This window comes from Anabrus simplex, chromosome 2 (genome assembly GCF_040414725.1).
Source record: "Anabrus simplex isolate iqAnaSimp1 chromosome 2, ASM4041472v1, whole genome shotgun sequence".
Classification (NCBI taxonomy): Eukaryota; Metazoa; Arthropoda; class Insecta; order Orthoptera; family Tettigoniidae; genus Anabrus; species Anabrus simplex.
The window spans coordinates 380811727-380835758 of NC_090266.1; the positions used below are offsets into that span (position 1 = coordinate 380811727).

General features: G+C 39.1%; 1 protein-coding gene across 1 annotated transcript in view; it reads right to left on the bottom strand.

Moving 5' to 3' along the window:
* LOC136863557 (fibrillin-2) overlaps positions 1 to 24032 on the bottom strand; it is a 618768-nt gene that overhangs the window by 427712 nt on the left and 167024 nt on the right. The window contains exon 2 of the mRNA XM_067139937.2: positions 15256 to 15381. Coding sequence (XP_066996038.2) covers positions 15256 to 15381 — 126 coding nt within the window. The remainder of the gene's footprint in view (positions 1 to 15255; positions 15382 to 24032) is intronic.

The following is a 24032-nucleotide window of genomic DNA, read 5'->3' on the forward strand; positions in this document are numbered from 1 at the left end:
CTGTTAATAAATCTTAGAGGAAGGTTTGATAAACTGGAAGTCAATTTCTATAGCTTTTAATATTTTCAAGATGTTTTCTATTTTTTTCCCTTTCTTTGTCTATGTGTTTCACTGATCTATTAATACAGTACACACAAAATGCTGTCATTGTCGTTTCTGTCCATTTTTTGTTCCTGACACGATTTTTGAGTATAAAGATTTCACAAATTAAAAATCAGTCGAAAACATGACAATCTAAACATTTGTAACATGTGTCGGAGATTCCTGGGATCTGAACAAGAAACAATCTCCCTATGAATACATGTCTTACAATTCGTTGGCAGTTAGGTACAGGCATTGCAAATGACCACTACCATACCAATGCTTTTGTCGTCTGTCGACCGTTTTGTTCATCGGCGGGGCCACATTTGGAGAGGTGGAATCATATACTTGCATAGCACATACACATGTAGGCAGACGAAAACCACAATGGTATCGTTGTCCCTTGTCTTCAACAGCGCTTTGGGCTAAATGTATGGTTTTTTCGCTATTTGCTTAACGTTGCACGGACACAGAGAGGTCTTATGGCGACGATGGGATAGGAAAGGCTTAGGAGTGGGAAGGAAGTGACCGTGGCCTTAACTAAGGTACAGCTCCAGCATTTGCCTGGTGTGAAAATGGGAAACTACAGAAAACCATCTTCAGGGCTGTCGACAGTGGGGTTCGAACCCACTAACTCCCGAATGCAAGCTCACAGCTGCGTGCCCCTAACGGCACGGCAATGTGTGTTGTGGTATTATCCATGATCAACTGATCGGCCGACACATGTAACGCCGACGACTGAATGGATCAGCATATCTGTACTACTGGAACATTTGCCCCTAGCAGTTCATCGCGCATGGTGGGGCTCCAGCGCACTTCAGTTTTGTATGTACGCCGATTTTTAAACAGCATCTTCTCACGACGGTGGATCGGGCATCGAGCTCCAGTGCACTGGCCCGGTCTCATGACGATAATCCTCTTGACTTTTACAGGGTGCAGGAGAAATAACCCCCAAATATAAAATGTAAATAACACAGAAACGCGAGAAGCTATTCAAAAAAATATTTCACTACTTGAAAGAGCGGTGTTTGCCATTCATTTCCCATACACCATCACTTGGTTTTGAATTTGATATCCTCCAAATGCTGACCGTGCTGCTCTATGCAAGTCTGAAGTCTCCCTCCCCCACCCCCTTGAATTTCCGCATAACTCTCCTGGTCATGTCTGGTGATACTGTCTCGATTTGTAGATGAATGGCAGCTTTTAGGTCGCCTAGTTTTCACGCTCTAAGTTGGAAGACTTGAGCTTTCATGTGCCCCCAGAGAAACAAAGCACAAAATCAATGGAACGGCCTGACCATAGAATATCACTTTGTAAGATCATGTGCCCTGGGAACATTTATCTTTGGAGATTTATCGATGCCCTTGCTGTCTGTGTGCAGTGACATGATCCTGTTGGAACCGCAAAGTGGGATTCCCTACTTCATTGCGTTTTGGCTGCAGAAGTCGTGTATCGTCTGTACGGAACGATCAGAAGTTGCTTTCACAGTTCTGTCCTACTCTTCAAAACAGTATGGGCCTGTAATTCCGAACTCAGCGACAACACACCAGACAGTAACAGGTTCGCTATGAAGAGACCGCTGATGGAGATGTCGAGGATTGGTTTCGACCCAGTACCAAAAATTGTGTTTATTATAATAATTTCGTGTAGCTATTTCTAGCCGAGTGTAGCCCTTGTAAGGCAGACCCTCCGATTAGGGTGGGCGGCATCTGCCATGTGTAGCTAACTGCGTGTTATTGTGGTGGAGGATAGTGTTATGTGTGGTGTGTGAATTGCAGGGATGTTTGGGACAGCACCTACACCCAGCCCCCGAGCCAATGGAATTACCCAATTAAGGTTAAATTCTCCGACCCGGCCGGGAATCGAACCCGGAATCCTCTGAACCGAAGGACAGTACACTGACCATTCAGCCAACGAGTCGGACAATTGTGTTTATTAGTGTAGCCCGACAGAAGAAAATGGGCTTCGTCACTTGAGAGTAGACTGGTGTCAAATGAAACAGCTTCCAGGATAGTGTCGCAAAATGTTCTGCGGCTGGCACAGTCACGCTCACCGATTTCCAGCATACCCGACATTTGTAAGGATAGAACTTTATCTCTATGTATAAAATTCCCCTTACGGTGCGATCAGATAGCAACTGCATACCCCGGACCGAACGTTGAGGAGACCGCGTAACGGTTTGTCTCATTCCAAGGATGTTCTACGGTGTTAGATCGCTACGAGGTCTACCAGGCGGCGTTTTTAAAGCCAAACCCTTTCTTGTCGAATTAGCGTCCCATTCCCTGACATGAATTTAAGCATGTCGACCAAGCCTGAAGTGTCTACGAAATATGTGTTGTGTTGCGGTAATAGAATCGACATTTTTGAATTAAATTTTAATCAACAAACCGATGATGCTCTTCATTCCTCATATGATAGCGTGGGGCATGGTAGGAAACGTGCTACGCACGGACACCACCCTACCGCAATCACCATTAACGTCGGAGAAAAAATGGTGGTAAATGAAGGAGTTCTCCCTGCTACCCAGTTCTATCCACTGAACCCGCAAAGTACGTGAATCGAATGGCAAGAAAATGTTCTTTCAAACTGTGAAATAAATTCTAGAAAAACTTCAAGTGTTGCTTTGCTCCTGTACTTTTAACAGTGAAGAGTTATTTCTGACGCATCCAGTAACTGCATGGACACATGAAATGTATGGAGTACATTACGCCAGTTAACTACATCAACGACCTTGAACAGGCTATCAATAATGCCTTGCAGTTGTTCGACAGAACCCAGGTAAAGTATCTTCGAGCGGCTTCACAAGTCAGTGTAGAGGCTGCTCATGCCTAACACTTTGCGTATCTCCTGTGATGTAGCCAACTGTTACTCCGTTGCATGTAACTCTGTAAAAACGCATTGGAGGACATACGTTCAGAGGGATAAACCCAGCCACCCCTAAAGTTTGTTACAACTATTTAGATACACCATGTAGATGTAGGTAGTTAAAACAAGAGCACGCCAGTAACTGCATATTGTCCCTTTCAAATTTGGCCTGTAATGAATATTTTATTGTATGTGATAAATGGATGGTATCATTCCTTCATTGAGTGCAATATGTTACCAGTTTATTCTGACCCAGTTGTGTCTTCGCGCTGAGAACCGGTTTGAACAGGTAGGGTGGACAGTGTATTGATTTTTCAATCGACCGGCTCGTCGTAATCATGTGACCAGCCAGGAATTTCTCAAGGCCGCTCCAATAGATAGCACGTGACGAATGTTCTCGAAGTAGTACTTACTCGAATTATGAGAACCTATCAGGTGAAAGTACGTTGTCCAATTACGAGGCAATGTAAGGCCACACCTCCAAGTATAAATGCATAAATACCTGTGCTTTAGGAATGAATGCTTTCTGCTACTTCGACGTGTTTTGCTTCTACTTCGACGTGCTCGTCTTCTACTTCGACGTGACTTTCCATTGCGACATTCTCCGAGTGAAGCAGATTTTCGAGGACAAGTTACGTATTATTCTACGATAATTCCCACGTGGTCGTGTGTGTGATCACATTCTATAATTTTTGTGTCAGTTTCGGCTCTCATCGAGGCAAGAAAGAAGAGGAACTTTACATACGCAATTATCTCCGCCAGGATGTCTCACCCATCTTCTGGATGAGCGATCTACTTGAATGTGGAAATGGACTTTGCTGTCAAAATGCAGTGTTAAAAATGTAGGCAGTTTCTGACATGGGGAAGATAACGACTAGACGCAGATTGCCATGTAAGCAGATTCCTTCATCGACGGCGAGATCCAATTTCATCAGAACTTTAAGTACCTTTTTATAATAATTTCTATGTTCATCTTTGTAGAAGTAGTACGATCCTATTCATTGATGGTAGTATTTCTGTTAGATTAGAGCCTTTTGGCAATATTTCCATTCTTCTTTCTGGTGGGGTAATGGTAGTGTTGTTACATTGTGTGTGAATGATTTGTTGGACTCTATTAGCGTAGTTAGTCAGTGAATGTCTTCTAATATTGTTCTAAATGTCCCTCCGAAAGCTTAGAATGCTATTTAAAAATCTTAGATCTCTCCGATAAAATATAAATTTATGTGAGATTAATTTCAAAAGTGTGAACTCGTGTGGACAAAATTACGTTGTATCTGATATGTTAAATTTCAGAGTATATTTCACCTTACGCATTAGATTGGATTTATGCAAGGTAGTGTCATCAGTTTCAGTGACGAATTCAGATTTTTGGCAGAATTCATAATCAGCACTAATAATAATAATAATAATAATAATAATAATAATAATAATAATAATAATAATAAAGCTGAAGATCGGGTTAAGCTGAAATTTAATGGTCATGAGTGGTAAATGATGTTTGCTATTATTGTGTTATGTTTGATATGTGCTCTATTAGTGGATTATGAGCCAGGAATACGGCGGGTCCTGAGGGATTAATTGTGTAATTTTATTGGAGAAGCATGTATCTAGGGAACCATGCCTTCTGTGAATTTGGAGCTCGTGTTAAATAATGCGGATGAGATTTAGGAGTAATAATAGTTTAGCGCGACTCATGAACCATATGTTCGATGACATTAACGTTTGACCAATATTTGTGTGCGTGGTATTTGTCGACCAATTCTTCTGAATATTGAATCGCTGACTTTTTAGATGATCAACGTTGTGATAACTCTGCTATTTTTCTTTCCAAGTGATTGCCCAGATTCAATCACATTTCTATGAGTGTCGAGTGCTACGATTTATCAGATACCGTCATCTGAATATTCCATAGATAGGAGAATAAAAATCAGAACTTAAAAATTTAAAATTCAGAATTCGATTGTAAATATGTAAATAATAATCGTGTCATTTGTGTGATTGTGGAATGAGTGCAGTAGTTTGTGATATTTTTCTGTGATCTATTGAAATGTAGTTCTGACCTGGCCACGTGTTCATCATGTTAGAACCAGGTTATTTCAGCGTTGTTTGTGACGACTTATTTCGATAGGATTAATATCTTTAGTAAATTTTATTTGAATTTTACGTAAAGTTGACATTAACGTACCAGTTAAAACTGAATAGGTGCGTATTATTTCAAAATCTTATGAGCAAAGTACCAAAATTGTAAATCTTGTAAAATCTACTTTCAAGGCGACGATAACATAAATTAATTAATGTTATATATTAATCAAAGCAGTTGAGAAGGATTTCTGTGGAAATAATAATTCTTGTGAACGTAATTAACTTTGTAAGGTCTTGAATAGACATGATTAGGTAAAATTATGTTAATGGAAATACCCGTGGAATTCACACCAGAAAGACGAAATAACATTAATGGAATTTATCCATGAAGAAGAAGATAATAATGTAATATTTATGATAATATATGCAAAGTTTAATGACGCCATTATCAATTAATTTTCTTCATTGAATCAAAATTTATGAATTTTCTTGTGTAAAGGTAGATGCTATAGCGATAGCATAGGATAGTTTAAGATAACATGAGATAGCTTACTGTTGTTTAATTTTCTTAATTTGCTGATAATCCAACCAGTGTTAGGAGGAGGTTCTTCCACAAACATTTTTATTTTTATTCAAGCCAGATGTGGGCTAATTGTTATTTTACTTACATTGCAGTAAAATGCAGACTTCGTTATGGTTGGAGAAGGAAGTTGTAGTGTATCAGACAACCTTATTCAAACCAATATCATCAAGATTAAATTGTTAAATTTTGTTCTTTTGTGTTATATGAAGTGCTAGTTGTAATAAATGTCAAACCTATTGTTTTAAGTGTTTGTTTTTCAATTGTCGTCAGTCCCTAAGTCTTACCTGCCCTTTTAAAATAAGCAAAGCCTGACAGCGAAAAGTCCGCGTCTGGGATTCTCGCTCTCCGGCCGAGCCGTCCGGGAATAAAGGGGGCAATATAATAATAAAAAATAAAAACTGTTATTAAAAACACATACTGCAATATTCATAGTTTAAATAATAATAATGGTAGAATTAAAACCAACACACACAATTTTCCCTGTGTTTTCATTTCCAGTTACACCATAATTCAGCTGAAATAAGTGAAGTTATTAATTAAAACTGAAATAAATGCTTCGGACATGTCTCAGTATTTCGTTTCTTCACCGTTTCCCAAAACAAAGTCTTGACTAAGCTTTTAATAATAATAATAATAATAATAATAATAATAATAATAATAATAATAATAATAATAATAATAATAATAATAATAATAATAACAATATTTTTTTTTCAATTGGCTTTACGTCGCACCGACACCGATAGGTCCTATGGAATGATGGGATAGGAAGGGCTACGAGTGGGAAGGAAGCGGTCGTGGCGTTAATTAAGGTACAGCCCCCGCATTTGCCTGGTTTGAAAATAGGAAACCACGAAAAACCATCTTCAGGGCTGCCGACGGTGGGGTTCGAACCCACTATTTCCCAAATGCAGGTTCACAGCTACTCAACCCTAAGCGCACAGCCAATTCGCTTGGTAATAATAATAATAATAATAATAATAATAATAATAATAATAATAATAATAATAATAATAATAATAATAATATTTCTTTTTTAAAAATCCGTTTACCCTCCAGGGTTGATTTCTTCCTTGGACTCAGCGAGTAATCCCACCTCTACACCTCTGCCTGGAGGAGAAGTGGGAAACCACGGGAAACCATTTTAAGGATGGCTGAGTTGGGAATCGAAACCCCCTCTACTCAGATGACCTCCCGAGTCTGAGTGGGCCCCGTTTCAGTCCTCATACCACTTTTAAAATTTCATGGCAGAGCCGGGATTCGAACCTGGGCCTCTGGTGGTGGCAGCTAATCACACTACCACTACACCACAGAAGCGGACAATAATAATAATGTTATGTATTGAACGTTTCTAGATGCTGAAGCACCTGGCTACAAATCAAACACTGCCATTCCCTCATACCCAATAAAGAAAAATATTTTTTCCACACGGATGTAAAAGTACTAAGAGTTGAAATACTAGTTACTGAACGTAGGCCTACTCACCATCACCATAAATACCGAAATTGTTTAATTTTCTGTTTCACCGAAGCGAGAAATGTTGAGTTAACGTGTAACTTCGTACTGCACATTATATGCTTGATATGGTTGATTTCGACCACACTGTAAATAATAATTTGCAATATTTTGCCTTTCATGTTGGTTTTAATAATTGAATTTATTTGTACAGAACATGCCAATTATTGTTTATTAGACGATAGGGTCAACGCATATTGTGAATTTGGATATAGTAGTTTATACCTTCTCTAAATGTCATCAAACGTTGAATTTGATTATTACGGATTTTTTTTACATATTGAAAAACGAGCACTAAATGAACACTATGGGTTCATCGAACGTCAGTCACAGAAAACTCCTTTCGTGCAAAGAAATGCTGAAGGGCAGCAGCCCATCCCCTGGGTTATAGCTTTTTGAGCTGAATCGTGTGCGTCGCTGCTTTAGAGGTTTATTTACAACTTTAACAATAACCGTATACATAGCTAGTTTCATTTCCGCCTAAAATATGCTCCTTTCTTTTCTTTTAGTCAGCGATTTAGTGTCGCACAAAAACACGGAATGTTTTTTCGGAGAAGCAAGAAAGGGGAATTAAAGTGATTATGAAGGTCGTGGCTGTGGCCTTGATTAAGGTAAAGCATGGTATGAACCGGAAGCTGTATTGGTAAACCGTCACCATAAAAGTAAACTCGTGTCCCCATCCTGAGATAGTGCAGTTCTTTTCAGGCACACCCCTGATGTAGATGAGCTGCATGTACCATTTTAACCACATACCAGCTCTCCTGCCATTCTTACATTTCTGGCAGTACTGGGTATCGAACCCAGGCCCCTTAGGACGGCAGGTAATAGTGCTAACACTCACGCCACGCAGGTGCACGCCGTCACAATAGTTTGTTTAGAATGACACAACGTACTGAAACCATCATTCACAGTCATCCAAAGGGTTCCCTAAAGTTACTAGTCAACTTAGTCGCGAGATACGTTGTGAAAGGAGCATCCAATTTTTCATCATTTTTTGATGAGCTAGATGATGATGATGATGCTTGTTGTTTAAAGGTGCCTAACATCTAGGTCATCGGCCCCTAATGGTACGAAATGAGACGAAATGAAATGACAAATTAAAAGCCCAAAAAACATCCACTGACCACAATTTCAAACATGAGGACGAAGAATGAATGGATGGATGGAAATGAATTTAAAACGATCAGTGGAGCCGACCCACAGTACCTCACATGCTCAGAAGCTGGCGTAGAACAATACAATTAATAACCAAGGGACTGCTTCTGTATCACAATACTGAATCGATGATACTTGTAGTCAAAAGGTGTCCAAAATCCAAGTCAGCGGCCCCTCACAATGGTACTTATCGCTAGGTAAGTGGAACCATGGTATTTCTCATGTTGCGGTACTAATCAAGAGTAGCGTAGACTCGCGGTATTCCACACATTATGGTACGACTCACAGGTAAGGAAATTCGCACATGCATTACAGACCTACGCTGTTTCGCACATTGCGGCGCTATTTACAGGCGACGCAAACCTATGGTGTTCATCATATAAGGGTACTAACCACAGGGACTCGTACTATCCGTTGGTGTTCCTCATATCGTGGGTACCACTGTAATCATAGGCAAGCCAGAACCATGGGTTCCCTCATCCCACGGTGTCGCTCATATAGTGCTACAAATCACAGGTACTGTAAAAACCTTCGAGCCCTCGTTTGCTACTAATCACAAACCTATTTGATACCCAACATTGTGGTACTACGCGCAGGTAAAAGCGACCCATGGAGTTCCCCGCCTGGTGGTACTAATCACAAATAGTTTCATGGTTCTAATTTGATCATCCCTTGGTAGCCCCTTTTAGTCACCTCTTACGACAGGCAGAGGATACCGGGGTTTTTATTGAGCACCCTGTGTTTTCTTCATGTTTCGTACCAACGAGACACGAGCTCTTACGGTGAATTGCAATCTCTTTGGGCAGGAAGGGAATCCAGATTTATAAGATCCTAGGGGAGAGTTTCGGATGTATTCGAGCATACTCGTGGCAAATTTCTAAAATACGATAATTATCCATAGGTAAATTAAAACTTAGATTGGTACAGTGGATCGCCTATTAATTTGAAAAGGTCATGTAATCAAATCTATTCAGGCCAAAAATGGAAAGATTGTGCCAGACCGTGGGAAGATTCGAAGCTACACGTGTACATTGTCATGGAAGGGGGAAAGTATTTATTCAACCCACGCTTCAGTGTTTTAGATCACTTCGAGGCAAATTAAAATTATAAAATCATGAGGTTCATATTCTTCAAACTTTTCTGAACATTATGGATACCAACACTGGAGATGAGACCCGTGGGGTAATGAAATTTTGTAATGTGGTGCAATCTTCATACCACTTTTCGTGCGCCAAAAAGCCCGGGTATGCTAAAAATGATGAGGGAGGCAAGCATCATTCCTCCTTCGGTGGTGTGCGATTACAGGTCTGTGTCACTCTGGGCCAATTATTAAGGTGAGGTTGATAAATTGAACACTCAAGATTGGTCATTGGTAAGAGTGAAATACCAGTCCATGGTAAGAACTGGTGGATTGAAATAAATTTAATAATCATATTCGTGTGAATATTATATTTGAGCGTGTTTGGTGATGAAACTTAATTAACGGCACATCTCGGAACGGCGCTATTAATACAGTCTTTTACCTGGTAAATGTGTCAAATGGCGTGAATATTGAATTATGAATAAGAAGTAAATTGATAATAATTTCTATATATGGCAAATGTACAGTGTTTCATGAAAATATAATTTAATGGTAAGCGTATTCAAGAAGAAACGTGTGTGATAAACTTGAAGATCCACATATATTTATTAAGTGTGTAGAATGTAAGAAAATAAAATTAAATAATGTTGTTGTTAATTAAGAATCTGCGAGAAATAATGTGTGAAGTGTGTATAGTAAATTTACAACTTTGTACGTCAAACGGTTTTGGAGGGATGAAAAATTTTGTTTCCGGTGCTAACCCTATTTTAACACTTTAGGGGTGGAATGTTTAAAAATGTTTCCTGTTTGACAACTATGAGTTAACATATAATCAGCTATTTGGAATTTTGTCTTCGTACATTAAACCATTTCGAAGGAAGGACTTAACTCTCTGAGGGGTTAAATTTTTTCAAACCTTCAAACCTTCTGTTGTTTAACACCTAGGATATCATATGAAATTTTAACTTCGTAATTCAAATGGTTTCATATAAATGTATATTTTTCATCATTCCTCAACCCCCCAGTCAGAACCCGTTAGGGTTGTATTGAATTGTTATTGTTTATTTAAAGTCTAAGATAGAATTTTATGTTTATAGATTGCAGCACCGATCTCTTGTAAAAATAGAGATAAAACTTCCATTACGCCCATTATTACATAAGCCTAGCATGTGTATTAAGCTTGTGGAATTTGATTATTAACTTGAGAGGTTTCAATCTTTAAAAATTAGATAGTCAACGTAGGCAAGAATACGTAGGTACCATTAATGGTATACAGTCTCGAAAAATATTCCTCCAGCCGTGTACTAAGTTTAAGATTATTTCAGTTAAATACCTAAGATTTATAAATAAATATTTTTGACATAAGTAAGGATAAATCGGAAATTCGGTTGAGTACCTTTGCTGTTGTGAAGACTTAGTTTTATAACTTCAACTTCTACATGGTCCCAATCCTTATATACATGAAGTATTTTGAATTAAGTTATGTCATATTTGACTCCTACGTCATCCGAAGTACTAGTAAAGTTATAAATTGGTATGCTTTGGAGAGATGAATAATTTTGTCGTAAGTCTTCACCCCACTCCCAGCTAAAATCCCTTACGGGTGTAAATATTTTAAGACCTGTTATTATTTAACATCTCAAACGTATAGGAGCAACCATCATGTGAAATGTTAACCTCGTATGTCAAATGATTTTAGAGAAATGAATATTTGTGGCATCAGGACACCTCCTTTGTTACAAACCATTAAGGGTGTGTTGTTTTTGGACCGCTTCTTGGTTAAAATGTAATGCGTAAACGAGCAATCATCACGTGAAGTTTCAACCTCGTACATCAAACGGTTTCAGAGAAATTAGTATTTTATCACCAGGTCCCAAACCCCGGTCAAAACTCTTAGGAATACATTGTACCATGACCACTTCTTAATTGCAATCTAAGATATATAGGAGCAATAATAATGTGAAATTTCAACCTTGTGTACCAAACGGTTTCAGAGAAATAAATATGTTTGTCATCGGATATCATCCCCCAGTTAAAACCCCTTAGGGGTAAATTGTTTGAAGACCCATTCTTATTTAAAATATATTACATATAGGACCAACCATCATGTGGAATTTTAACCTCGTAAGTTAAACCGTTTCAGAGAGATGAATATTTATGTTTTCAGTCCTTACCATCCTGGTAAAAACACTTTAGGGTTGTATTATTTTAAGACCACTTTTTATTTAAAATCTAGGATATATAGGAATACCATCATATGAAATTTCAAGCTTGTATATCAAACGGTTTGAAAGAAATGAATATTAATGTCGTCAGCTACCCCACCTCCAGTCAAATCCCCTTAGGGTTGTATTGCTCTGTTTCTTTATTTTTTAAGGAGATTACAAATACCAATTTTCACCCTTGTAACATCTTCAGTTTTTGAGATATAACTATTCTCATGAAAAGAATTTAACTACTTTTTCACTTCTTGTCATCCACCCCTAAAGTGGATTTTCCAAAAACAAAAGAATTTGTTTCTTTATTTTTAAAGGAGATTCAAAGTATCAATTCTTGCGTCTGTAACCTTCCGTTTTTGAGATATAAGTATCCTCATAAAAATAATTCAATACTTTCCACTTCCTTTCACTCGCCCCCGTAAGTGGATTTTCCAAAAACAAAAATACGTGTTCCTTTACTTAGAAAGGGGATTCCGAATATCAATTTTCACGACTGTAACATCTTCAGTTTTTGTGATATAAGTAGTATCCTCATAAAAAAGGATTCAACTCCTTCTTCGCCTCCCGTCCCAAAAACAAAAATACGTGTTACTTTATTTATAATTGAAATTCCAAATACCAATTTTCACTACGGTAACGTTTTCAGTTTTTGAGATATAAGTATCCTCATAAAAAGAATTCGACTCGTTTTCACGCCTGTAACATCTTCAGTTTTTTAAATATAACTATCCTCATGAAAATAATTTAACTACTTTTTCACTTCTTGTCACCCACCCCTTAGGTGGATTTTCCAAAAACCTTTCCGAAAAGAAAGTTTTTGTTTTAATCTTAAAGTAGATTCCAGATACCATTTTTAACGCGTGTGACAACTTTAATTTTTGAGATATAAGTATCTTCATACAAAGAATTCAACTCGCTTTTCAATTCTTTCAACCCCCTTAAGTGGATTTCCCAAAACAAAAGAATACGTGTCTCTTTTTTAAAGGGGATTCCAAATACGAATTTTCACATTTGTAACATCTTCGTATAAATAATTCAACTTTTTCTTCTCTTCTTTTTATGCCCCTCCCCCGCGTAAGTGTTTTTGCTGGAAACAAAAATATACATGCTTCTTCATTTTTAAAGAAGATTCGAATTACACATTTTCGTTACAGTAGTTGCGTTACGTCGCGCCGACGCAGATAGGTCTTATGGCGACGATCGGACAGGGAAGGGCTGGGAGTGGGAAGGAAGCGGCCGTGGCCTTAATTAGGGTACAGCCCCAGCATTTGCCTGGTGTGAAAATGGGAAACCACGGAAAGCCATTTTCAGGGCTGCCGACAGTGGGGTTCGAACCTACTATCTCCCGAATAGTGGATACTGGCCGCACTTAAGCGACTGCAGCTATCGAGCTCGGCCCACATTTTTGTGCCTGTAACATCTTCAATTTTGAGATATAACTTCCTCATATAAAGAATTCAACCCCTTTTTCAGTCCTTCTTACAAACCCCCTTAAGTGGATTTTCTGAAAACAAAACAAAATACGTGTTTATTTTTAAAGGCGATTAAAAATATCAATTTTCACGTCTGTAACACCTTTAGTTCTTGAGATATCAGTATCCTAATAAAAACATTCAACCCCTTTTCAGTCCTTTCCATCCCCTCCCTTAAGTATTTTTTCCGAGAATAAAAAAATCGTGTTTCTTTATATTTAAAGGAGATTTCAAGTACCAATTTTCACGTCTGTAACGTGTTAATGTTTTTAGATATACTGTAGATATGCTCATTTTAAAAATTCACCCCCTTTTTCTTTCCCCTTGGATAGATTTTTCGAAAACAAATTGTGCATGTTTCTTTACTTTTATAGGCGATTCCAAATACCAGTTTCCATGTCTGTAACATGTTGCGTTTTTGGGATATAATGTAGGTATACTAATTTTTTTAATTTACCCTATTTGTCACACCCGTTGACCCTCCTTAAGTGGATTTTCCAACAACAAAAGAATATTTCTTTATTTTTAAAGGAGATTGCAAATACCAAATTTCATGTCTGTTATAGTTTCAGTTTTTGAGGTATAGGTATCCTCATAAAAAGGTATTCAACCAATCTTTCGCCTTTGTTCACCTCTGTTAAGGGGATTTTCCGAAAACAAAAAATATACATGTTTCTTTATTTTTAAAGGATATTCCAAAAACCAATTTTTACGTCTGTAAACTGTTACGTCTTCGAGATATAGATATGCTCATTTTTAAAATTCACCCCCCCCCCCCCGATTCTCACCCTCTTAACGAAGGAATACCCAGAAAGTTTTCCTTAGTGAGCACCTACACTGTGATATAAATGTATCCCTCAAATTTTATTTCGTGTACATGGCTCGGCCATGATGAGTCAGTCAGTCAGTCAGTCAGTCAGGGCATGTTATTATGTATATACAGAATGATAGATTGCGCACTTTGATATTACCTATAAATTTGGGCCCTACTAGTAATTATCTTCAGACACCTTCGTAATTGTATCCATGGACACCTCTGCTGTATGAACAGCTACGGAATCTTGTTGAAATCAAAAATATAATTGTTCCTCTTTCGTTAACTGATTGAAAAATGGGGTTAGAATGTCATTTAGGTACCACTCTCCACTTACTGTACCTGGTATAAATAATCGGACTGATTACGCTTGTTGCACCAATCGCACACCAAACTCCGATTTTCCTATCATTAAGCCGAATTTCCTTTATTCAATATAGATTTTCATAACACAAATAGCGTGTGTTGTAAGTGTTGATATGTTGACTGCAGCGTGGGAAGTGAAGGAAATGAAGCGAGCCAGACAATCAGGTGGGCCGCAGGTGTGGGGGAAGCCAGTCTGCCAGCTGGCCAGCCTTCGCTCAGCCGCGTGCGAGTAGTCAAGTTTTATACGATAAAAACTCTACCATGCATCGACTACACACATAACAAATGGGGCTGTCAGGATAACTTGATTTGAAAATGGAAGGGAACCAAAGGAAAGCAGCACGATAAATTCTGGGTGATTTCCAACAAAAGAGTAGTGTAACGAAATTGTTGCAAACTTTGGACTGGAAAGGCATGGGGATAAGGAGACGAGCTGCTCGAGCAAGTGGCATGCTCCGATAGAGCGGGCGTGACAGATGGCGTGGAATGACATTAGTAGACGAGTAAGTTTGAGGGAGCTTTCGGAAGTGGGACAGGACATAATTTGAAAATAAATTTGGATCCAAGAGGACAATTTGGGGGGAATGTTCGTTTACAGGAAGAGGAATTAGGGACTGGAATAATTTATCAAGAGAGATTTTCGATAAATTTCCAACTTCTTTAAAGTCATTTAAGAAAGGACTATGTAAACAACTGATAGGGAATCTGTCAACTGGGCGATAGCCCTAAATGCAGATTAGTGGTGATTGTTTGATTGATCGATAGATTGATTGATTATTTGATTGAATACTTATTTAGTCATATTAAAAATATGAAACTCGATGGGCCTAAATATTTGTAAGGAGAATCCTTGGACGACTTTCATTTCATCCTGCCTTAGTCAATAACACTTCTAGACTACAAACAATTATTATGAGACAGGTCATACAAATGTTTACTATTATAAAATTTCACTTTATATTCTAAATAAGTGATAATTCTTCATTTTTGAGGTGAGTTTGTGAAAGATAAGGTGTACTTACCATGGCATCTCGAGCCTTCTGGAAAGAATCCTTGGTAGCACGAACATTCAGGTTTTCCATCTACTTCCTTGCAGACGTGTTCGCAGCCTCCTCGGTTTTCTCCACACACCGCATCTACAAGAGCCTCTGCAATGGAAAAAGTGCTTACATGAAAGTTGAGCACCACGTGAAATATTATTACCGTGGATGATAATAACTACAGAAATGCCATTCAAAATTTTATACAATATATAGCAGAGAATATCGATGAATTATCTCATAAATGTGAACATTGAAAATATTGTCAGTAATCGAGGCCTTGCAATTTAAGTTAATTGAAATAGTCTTGCAGCTTATTAGGTCATGTCGAGTACAATGTCAAGTACATACAGTACACGACCGAGATATGTTAAGTACAGAGAAAAATTGGTCAACCGGACACCAGTAGGAACTTTTCGACTTTGCGCCGGATGTTTTTCCGATTGAGCTACAGTGTTCTCGGTCATTCTTGTTATGTTGGCAGGGATATTCCGTTCAAATATTAAACGTTGGTAATCTTCCATACTCCTAAATACTTGTAGGGAAGTATAGCGCGAAATGCTTCAACTTGTGAAGAAAATACATTTCTAACGAGGTATATCCTCCGTGCTGTGGTAGCCGCCGATGACCAAGGTTCTTGAGGCCTTGTCCAAAACAAACAGGCTTTTGTGGTACATGTTGTTCTATACTTTCCTTGATATTGGGCTCAAGATTTAAAAAAATAAATTCCTCAGATGGAGAAGTGATAGTTTTAAAACTATTTTACGAGTGTTGAGCAAATGACTGAACAGAAAATGAAATCACAGACGGCGATGTGTGCGAGTATATTTTGGCATCAAAGAGTGGCTAATTTCACGGGCATCGAGCGAGTTGGCCGTGCGGTTAGGGGCGCGCAGCTGTGAACTTGCAATCGGGAGATAGAGGGTTCAAATCCCACTGTCGGCAGCCCTGAATGTGGTTTTCCGTGGTTTCCCATTTTCACACGAGGCAAATGCTGGGGCTGTACCTTCATTAAGGCCACGACCGCTTCCTTCCAACTGCTAGGCCTTTCCTATCCCATCGTCGCCATAAGACCTATCTGCGTCGGTGCGACGTAAAGCCATTACCAAAAAAATTCCACGGGATCTCATAGATTTCGCCTTTTATACTTCCATTAATCACCAAATGCTAGGAGAATTAGTAGAAAGGTTTTTCATAAAAATGAGGATTTAATACGTACAATTCCTAACATGCCACTTTCATTTGAGAGCGAACGAAAAATTGTTTCAACGAAAATTATAACAACTTTCGAGTTACCTACTTCTACTTTTACAACTGCTGTTGAGTGCTATGTGGATAAAGTTGAACAAAATATTACATTGAATTATTCAAGAAAAGTTCATAGGATTATCCATACAATGCATAAGTGGTACAGTAGTTTTTAAATATTATTCTCATATGTAGGACTACGTGAGGTGCATGAAGCGATTCAGTATGCACATTTCGGAACAGAGTCAATAGATGTAAACCCTGCTTGATGCGTAAAGCCAGTTACCAAGTGCAAAGAATATGTTTAAAAGACAAAGCATTCAGTAAATGTGCAAACTATTACCGTAGTTTTAATTAATTGATTCATTCATTTCCCTTCCAGAATTCATTTTTCTACTCCGAGATAATAGCAATGGATTTCACCATCTATTGCACCCAACTCCTAGATAAATCATATCGTGGATTTACTTTTCTCCAAAGTGACAGGCAACGATGTCGCAGATTTCTTTGGTATTGGTTCGTATCAGCTGATAATATTTATTTTCCTTTGCAACGGAGAAACATGGACATTTCTGTAGAACACACATACATGCCGGGCTGAGTGACTCAGACAGTTGAGGCGCTGGCCTTCTGAACCCAGCTAGGCAGGTTCGATCCTGGCTCGGGCCGGTGCTATCTAAAGGTGCTCAAATATGTCAGTCTCGTGTCGGTAGATTTATTGGCGCGTAAATGAACTCTTACGGGACTAAATTCCGGCACTTCGGCGTCTCCGAAAACCGTAAGGGTAGTTAGTGGGACGTAAAGCAAATAATTATTTATTATTATGTTGGTCCGCCTCCGTTGCTTAACGGTTAGCACTATTAGCTGTCGTCCTCGGAGGCCCGGATTCGATTTCCGGTACTGCCAGAAATATAAGAATGGCAGGAGGGCTGGTATGTGGTTGAAATGGTACATGCAGCTCGCCTCCTTTGGGGGTGTGCCTGAAAAGAGCTGCACCACCTACGGATGAGGACACGAATTTATTTTATTTTTATTATTCTCTTAGACACTATCTTTTTGAAAATACGCATTTAAGATAATAGCCATGTAAGACGATCCGAGTGAAAACGATAGTTCATATATCGTGAAGATCGAGTGCATTACCTGAAGAACCCACTAATTCGAACTCATTACCGATTTATGAGCGTTGATGTTCGTTTTGCACCGACGATAAAGTGTGCACTTATTTACACCGACTTACTAAACTTTTGAAGATAAAGAACAATGGTGAACCATGTTTTAAAATTTCGAACGATAATTCCAATGTCAGATATGGAAAACTTGACAGAGATAGGTGTTACGTAACCGGTACTAAGAAATTAACATTTTAACTTCAATTTCTAGTATTTTAATTCATTAGTACCGTTTACGTAACACCTATCTCTATGTCCGACTCGTTGGCTGAACGGTTAGCGTACTGGCCTTCGGTTCAGAGGGTCCCGGGTTCGATTCCCGGCCGGGTCGGGGATTTTAACCTTAATTGGTTAATTCCAATGGCACGGGGGCTGGGTGTATGTGTTGTCTTCATCATCATTTCATCCCCATCATGACGCGCAGGTCGCCTACGGGTGTCAAATAGAAAGACCTGCACCTGGCGAGCCGAACCCGTCCTGGGATATCCCGGCACTAAAAGCCATACGACATTTCATTTCATTTTTTTACCTATCTCTATGCTAAATGCTGTGAAGTTTGGTAAGATTTGTTATGCTGTCTAAGCCCAGCTCTACATTAATTCTTTTTATTTCTGGGAAAGATTTTGTGTTTTGAATTCGAATACTGTATGTTTTTATATCATAAATATTTTTGGCCTTTTTTATACTAAATTTGATTTTGTTGTTCTTGATTTGATGTTAGATGTCAGTAATTGCTCAATTTTAACTGTTAACAAATGGGTGGTAACGTATGGTCTGTAGCAGCTCGTACGTGGTTACGAAACGTGTAATGAGTCAGTGTAATTATGTATAAACATTCCAGTTTAGATGATGTGAGTAGTACTCCACAGAACGAATTTCTCATGTGATCGACGTCATCTTTGGCCAAGAGTTTCTTCTTATAGTAAATGCAAAGCAAATCCACCTGCATACAGGCCTCGGAGGAGTGGAAGTTAAGGACTTCAACTGTCTGGCACCTCGACACGAAGTGGGATAGAGCGGTTAGCCCTAGGCCCGGCTTCCTGGTACTCATTTGTGGTGTAGTGTGAGCGAACGTCAGGGCCATGTGTACCTTCACAAGTGGAAATTTGTTTTCTTAAATTATTCGACTTCCTGGAATGGAATCGAACCCATGTCCTTCCGGGTGAACCAAGCAAGCCTTTACCGCCACGGCTAGTAAGACCCCTTCTTGAAAAGCAAACGAACAAACAAACAAACCTAATGGCGATAAAGCCCTAAGGGGCCTTGGCCTACCATGAGACCACTGCTCAGCTCGAAGGCCTGCAGATTACCAGGTGATGCATGGTCAGTACGAAGAATCCTCTCGCCCATTATTCGTTTTTCTAGAATCGGGTCTCACCGTCAGATAGCTCTTCAATTGCAAACACGTAGGCTGAGTGGACCTCGAACCAACCCTCAGTTCCAGGAATAGGTCCCTGTCCTGGGCGGGAATCGATTCGGGGCAGACACGTTACCCGCAGACCGTGAGGCCGGCTTCTCTTCTTATAGGGTTATTTATGTTTGTTTCTATAAATGCATTATCACCATCGCTGTACACTACTTCACTGAAAGAGACAAGAGACACTCCGTCAAGAAGTAGTCTGTTAAAACCTGTGTGTTGTGGTGTTTATGGGGTTGCGATATCGATTGGACTGCCTACACAGGTAGCTGGCATGTGACGCCTTTTTTTGCTGTATTGCTCCCTACTTTTTATATAGCATACAGCTCGTCCACTAACTTAACAGGGCTTATATAACGCCAATCCAACCTTTACATAAGGATTATAATTCTCAAAGGAGCTGGGAGTGGAATGTGAACAGAAAGTCTACCCCTATATCATAGGGTTAACAATTATTATTATTATTATTATTATTATTATTATTATTATTATTATTATTATTATTATTATTATTATTATTTCTCCTGTACAGAGTGTAGCAATTAGGTATGGCTAAATTTTCAGGACACATTCCTTACACGTAGAAGAAGGAAAAGTGTTATAAGGACATGGGTCCTAAACGCTTTATAGTTTTTTATTTTTTGCATAAAATGTAAATCTTGGAAGAGGCAAACTCTGGCATCCTCTGATAATCTGCTCCATAAGCATTAATGCATGCATCAACCAGCCGTAGCATTGAATCCCGGATGCACTGATGTACCCGTGCGACTGTATATACAATATACAGTACATGAGTTTGAGTGAAATATTCCAATCTCATTTTGATCTGCTCATAGACGAAGGTAACTATTAGACTGTGTTATTTACAGTATTTGGATAATTTCAAAAATAAATAAATAAATAAATAAATAAATAAATAAATAAATAAATAAATAAATAAATAAATAAATAAATAAATAAATAAATAAATAAATAAATAAATACATTCATTTTACTCCCTCACTTTCTCGACTAATCATTCGATCTATTATCGATATGCCCATTCATCCGGGGCATCTACTAATTCATTCACTCATTCGCGTGTCTTCTATCAATATGTAATTCACCCATTGTTTCGTATAGTTCCAAATACTGGAATACACACAGGGCAATTTATTTGCATTAGCCTTTTTTCTTTTTCTGCATAAAATTTAAATCTTGGAAGAGGCAAACTCTGGCATCCTGTGATAGTCTGCTCCATAAACTTGCAGATTTAGGCATACGCTCCTGAATCTGAAAAATCGTTACTACCCTAATATTTTTAATAGAATGAGGAATTACACATTAATGACAGCCATCCAATGCATCATGACCGGGACGGAACAACTCAACTTTCATTAGCTAGCCCTAGCATGGTACATATCCCAGACCATGTGGTTAAGGCAGAAGATGATACTGTAAACAGTTAGTTTTAGAGACATACATAATTCTCGTTCTTATTTTGGACTGACTGTCACTAGAAAGCGATGTTCCGTATCTTCAGACCAACTCGTGTTCACAGGCCTTACTTCTTGATTTCTGTATTCTCGTCTGTTGAATACCAGACTTCTAGATATTCCCCCGTATGAATAAATTGTGTGCGATGTGCTTCCAGTCAGTTGCTTCCAAAATTCAATATGTCGTCAACACTCCCTTGCTGAATTGATTTCCTCCGCAAGACGATATCCGTGCGTGGTATACCCATGATAATGTTACACCAGAAGGCAATTGACGTATCATGTTGAGTAGAACTGCCGGCGATGAAGATGGCCTACACGCCATCAATCTCTCATCAGTACAACACTTGCTTCTTGCAAATATCACGTCATATATTGATCATTGTTTCAAAGCCTCAAATGGCTGAGTGATTACTACGAAATTTTCATTGAAAATTATATGTAAAAATTTATTTTCCAAAAGTCCTGTCGTGAGTTATGATGTTACCAGCCCGTTTGCTGGCACTGCTGGAACTAGTGCCGTTCAGCAGGCCGCAGTAGTTTAAGGGAAATGCATCTGGTTCGGACCCTGGAAGACGTAGGTTCGGTCCTTAGGGATCAACACGAACTTCTCAAGTCAACAAGGCAATGCAGCAACATCTAGAGAGCTCCAGAAACGTTGCTTAGAGTATAACAGTTTAGAACACAGCACATGTTTTGTTATTGCACCCGCTGGATGTCTATGCATCGTATTATGCCCCACGGCAGGTCATTCATTATTGTGCACCTGCGCTTGGTATTAATAAAAACTGTTAATGGCCGTACTTTATTGTTGCACAGTATAGTATGAGTTCGAGCGAAATATCGCGACCCAGTATTGATCAGCATAGCAAATGCTTCATAGACCAAGGTAACAATTAGATTGTGATAAATGCGGTATTTAGATCATTTCAGTGGTTGCGCGGTTTGTGTCAAGTAGCTGTCAGCTTACATTCTGGAGTATTCGAACCCCACTGTCGGGAGCCCTGAAGATGGCTTTCCATGGTTTCCCATTTTCACATCAGGAACATGCTGGGACTGTTCATTAGTTAAGGCCATGGTCGATTCCTTCTCATTCCTAGACATTTCTTATTCCATCGTCGCCATAAGACGTGCGACTTGAAGCAAATTGTATTTTTTCAAATGGAGGCTGAATCATTTTGAGATCCAAAATTAGAACTCTGGCACTAAAAGCGACATTCCGGACAATCGATTTTGCCGGGACTTTCTACGAAAATATAAGGGGATACGGAACAGTTAACATACATACATTACCGTTATTGACCGTTGTGCCTTACAGCGTTCAGTCTGCAAGCCTCTGTGAACCTACTAAACGTCGCTACAGTCCTCTGTTTGCAACTAGTGCTGTGGCCCCATTTAGTTCTATACCTCTTATCTTTAAATCGTTAGACACTGAGTCTAACCATCGTCGTCTTGATCTGCCTCTACTCCTCTTACCCTCCATAGTACAGTCCATTATTCTCCTAGGTAACCTATCCTCCTCCATTCGCCTCACACGACTCCACCACCGAAGCCGATTTATGCGTAGAGCTTCATCCATCGAATTCATTCCTAGCTTAGCCTTTATCTCATCATTCCGTGTACCATCCTGCCATTGTTCCCACCTGCTTGTACCAGCAATTCTCCCTACTGTCATGTCTGTTACCTATAACTTATGAATAAGATATTCTGAGTCCATCGAGCTTTCGCTCCCGTAAAGCAAAGTTGGTCTGAAAACAGACCGATGTAAAGATAGTTTCGTCCGGGAGCTGACTTCCTTCTTACAGAACACGGTTGACCACAACAGCGAGCTCACTACATTAGCTTTACTACACCTAGACTCAATCTCACTTAAATATTACCATCCTGGGAGAACACACAACCTAAATACTTGAAATCATCGACCAGTTATAGCTTTGTATCACCAATCTAACATTCAATTCTGTTGAATTTCTTACCTGCTGACATCAATTTAGTCTTCGAAAGGCTAATTTTCATACCATACTCATTGCACCTATTTTCAAGTTCCAAGATATTAGACTGCAAGCTTTCGGCACAATCTGCCATTAAGACCAAGTCGTCAGCATTGGCCAGACTGCTTACTACAATTCCACCTAACTGAATCCCTCCCTGCCATTTTATACCTTTCAGCAGATGATCCATGTAGACCACGAACAACAAAGGTGAAAGATTACAGCTTCGTCTAACCCCTGTAAGTACCCTGAACCAAGAACTCATTCTACCATCAATTCTCGCTGCAGCCCAATTGTCAACAGAAATGCTTTTGATTGATTTTAATAATCTACACTTAATCCCATAGTCCCCCAGTATTGCGAACATCTTTCCCTCGGTACCCTGCCATCTGCTTTCTCTAGATCTACGAAACATAAACACAGCTGCCTATTCCACTCGTAGCATTCTTCAATTACCTGGCACATACCGAAAATCTGATCCTGGCAGACCCTCTGTGGTCTGAAATCACACTGGTTTTCATACAACTTCCTCTCAACCACTGATCGCACCCTTCCTTCCAAGATGCTAGTGAACACTTTGCTGGTATACTAATCAGTGAGATACCTCGATATCTTATAGATAGGTGCAATTACTGCTTTTGTCCAATCTGAAGGTACCTTACCAACACTCCAGCTATTCTTACTTATCTATGAAGCAATTTCATCCCTGCCTTCCCACTATACTTCACCATTTCAGGTCTACTTTCATCTATTCCTGCTGCTTTATGACAATGGAGTTTATTTACCATCCCTTCCACTTCCACAAGAGTAATTTCACCAACATCATTTTCCTCCTTCCCATGAGTTTGGTTGTTCGCAACACCACCAGCAAGATTTCCTTTTATGTTGAGAAGATGTTCAAAATATTCCCTGCACCTCTCCAGTGATTCCCTGGGATCTATTATGAGTTCACCTGAATTACCCAAAACACGGTTCATTTCCCTTTTCCCTCTCTTCCTAAGATTCTTTATTACTCTCCAGAAAGGTTTCCCTGCTGCTTGACATAGCCTTTTCTGGTTATTACCAAAATCTTCCCACGACTTCTTTTTGGATTCAACTACTATTTGTTTCGCTCTGTTTCTTTCATTTACGTACAATTCCCTGCCTGCCTCGGCCTTTGTTTGGATCCATTTCTGATAAGCCTTCTTTTTACGTTTACAAGCTGCTCTCACTTCATCATTTCACCAAGTTGTACGCTTTTTCCCATCATTACACACACTTGTTCCTAGACATTCCCTTGTGTTTCTACTACAGCATCTGTGTATGCCACCGATTCTCTTTCTATATCCTGAACCTGCTTACTGTGTATTGTTAGAAACTTCTCACTATTCATATCCATGCACTTCTGTCTAATTTCCTCGTCCTTGAGATTATCTACCCTTATTCGTTTGCAGACAGATTTCACTTTCTCTATCCT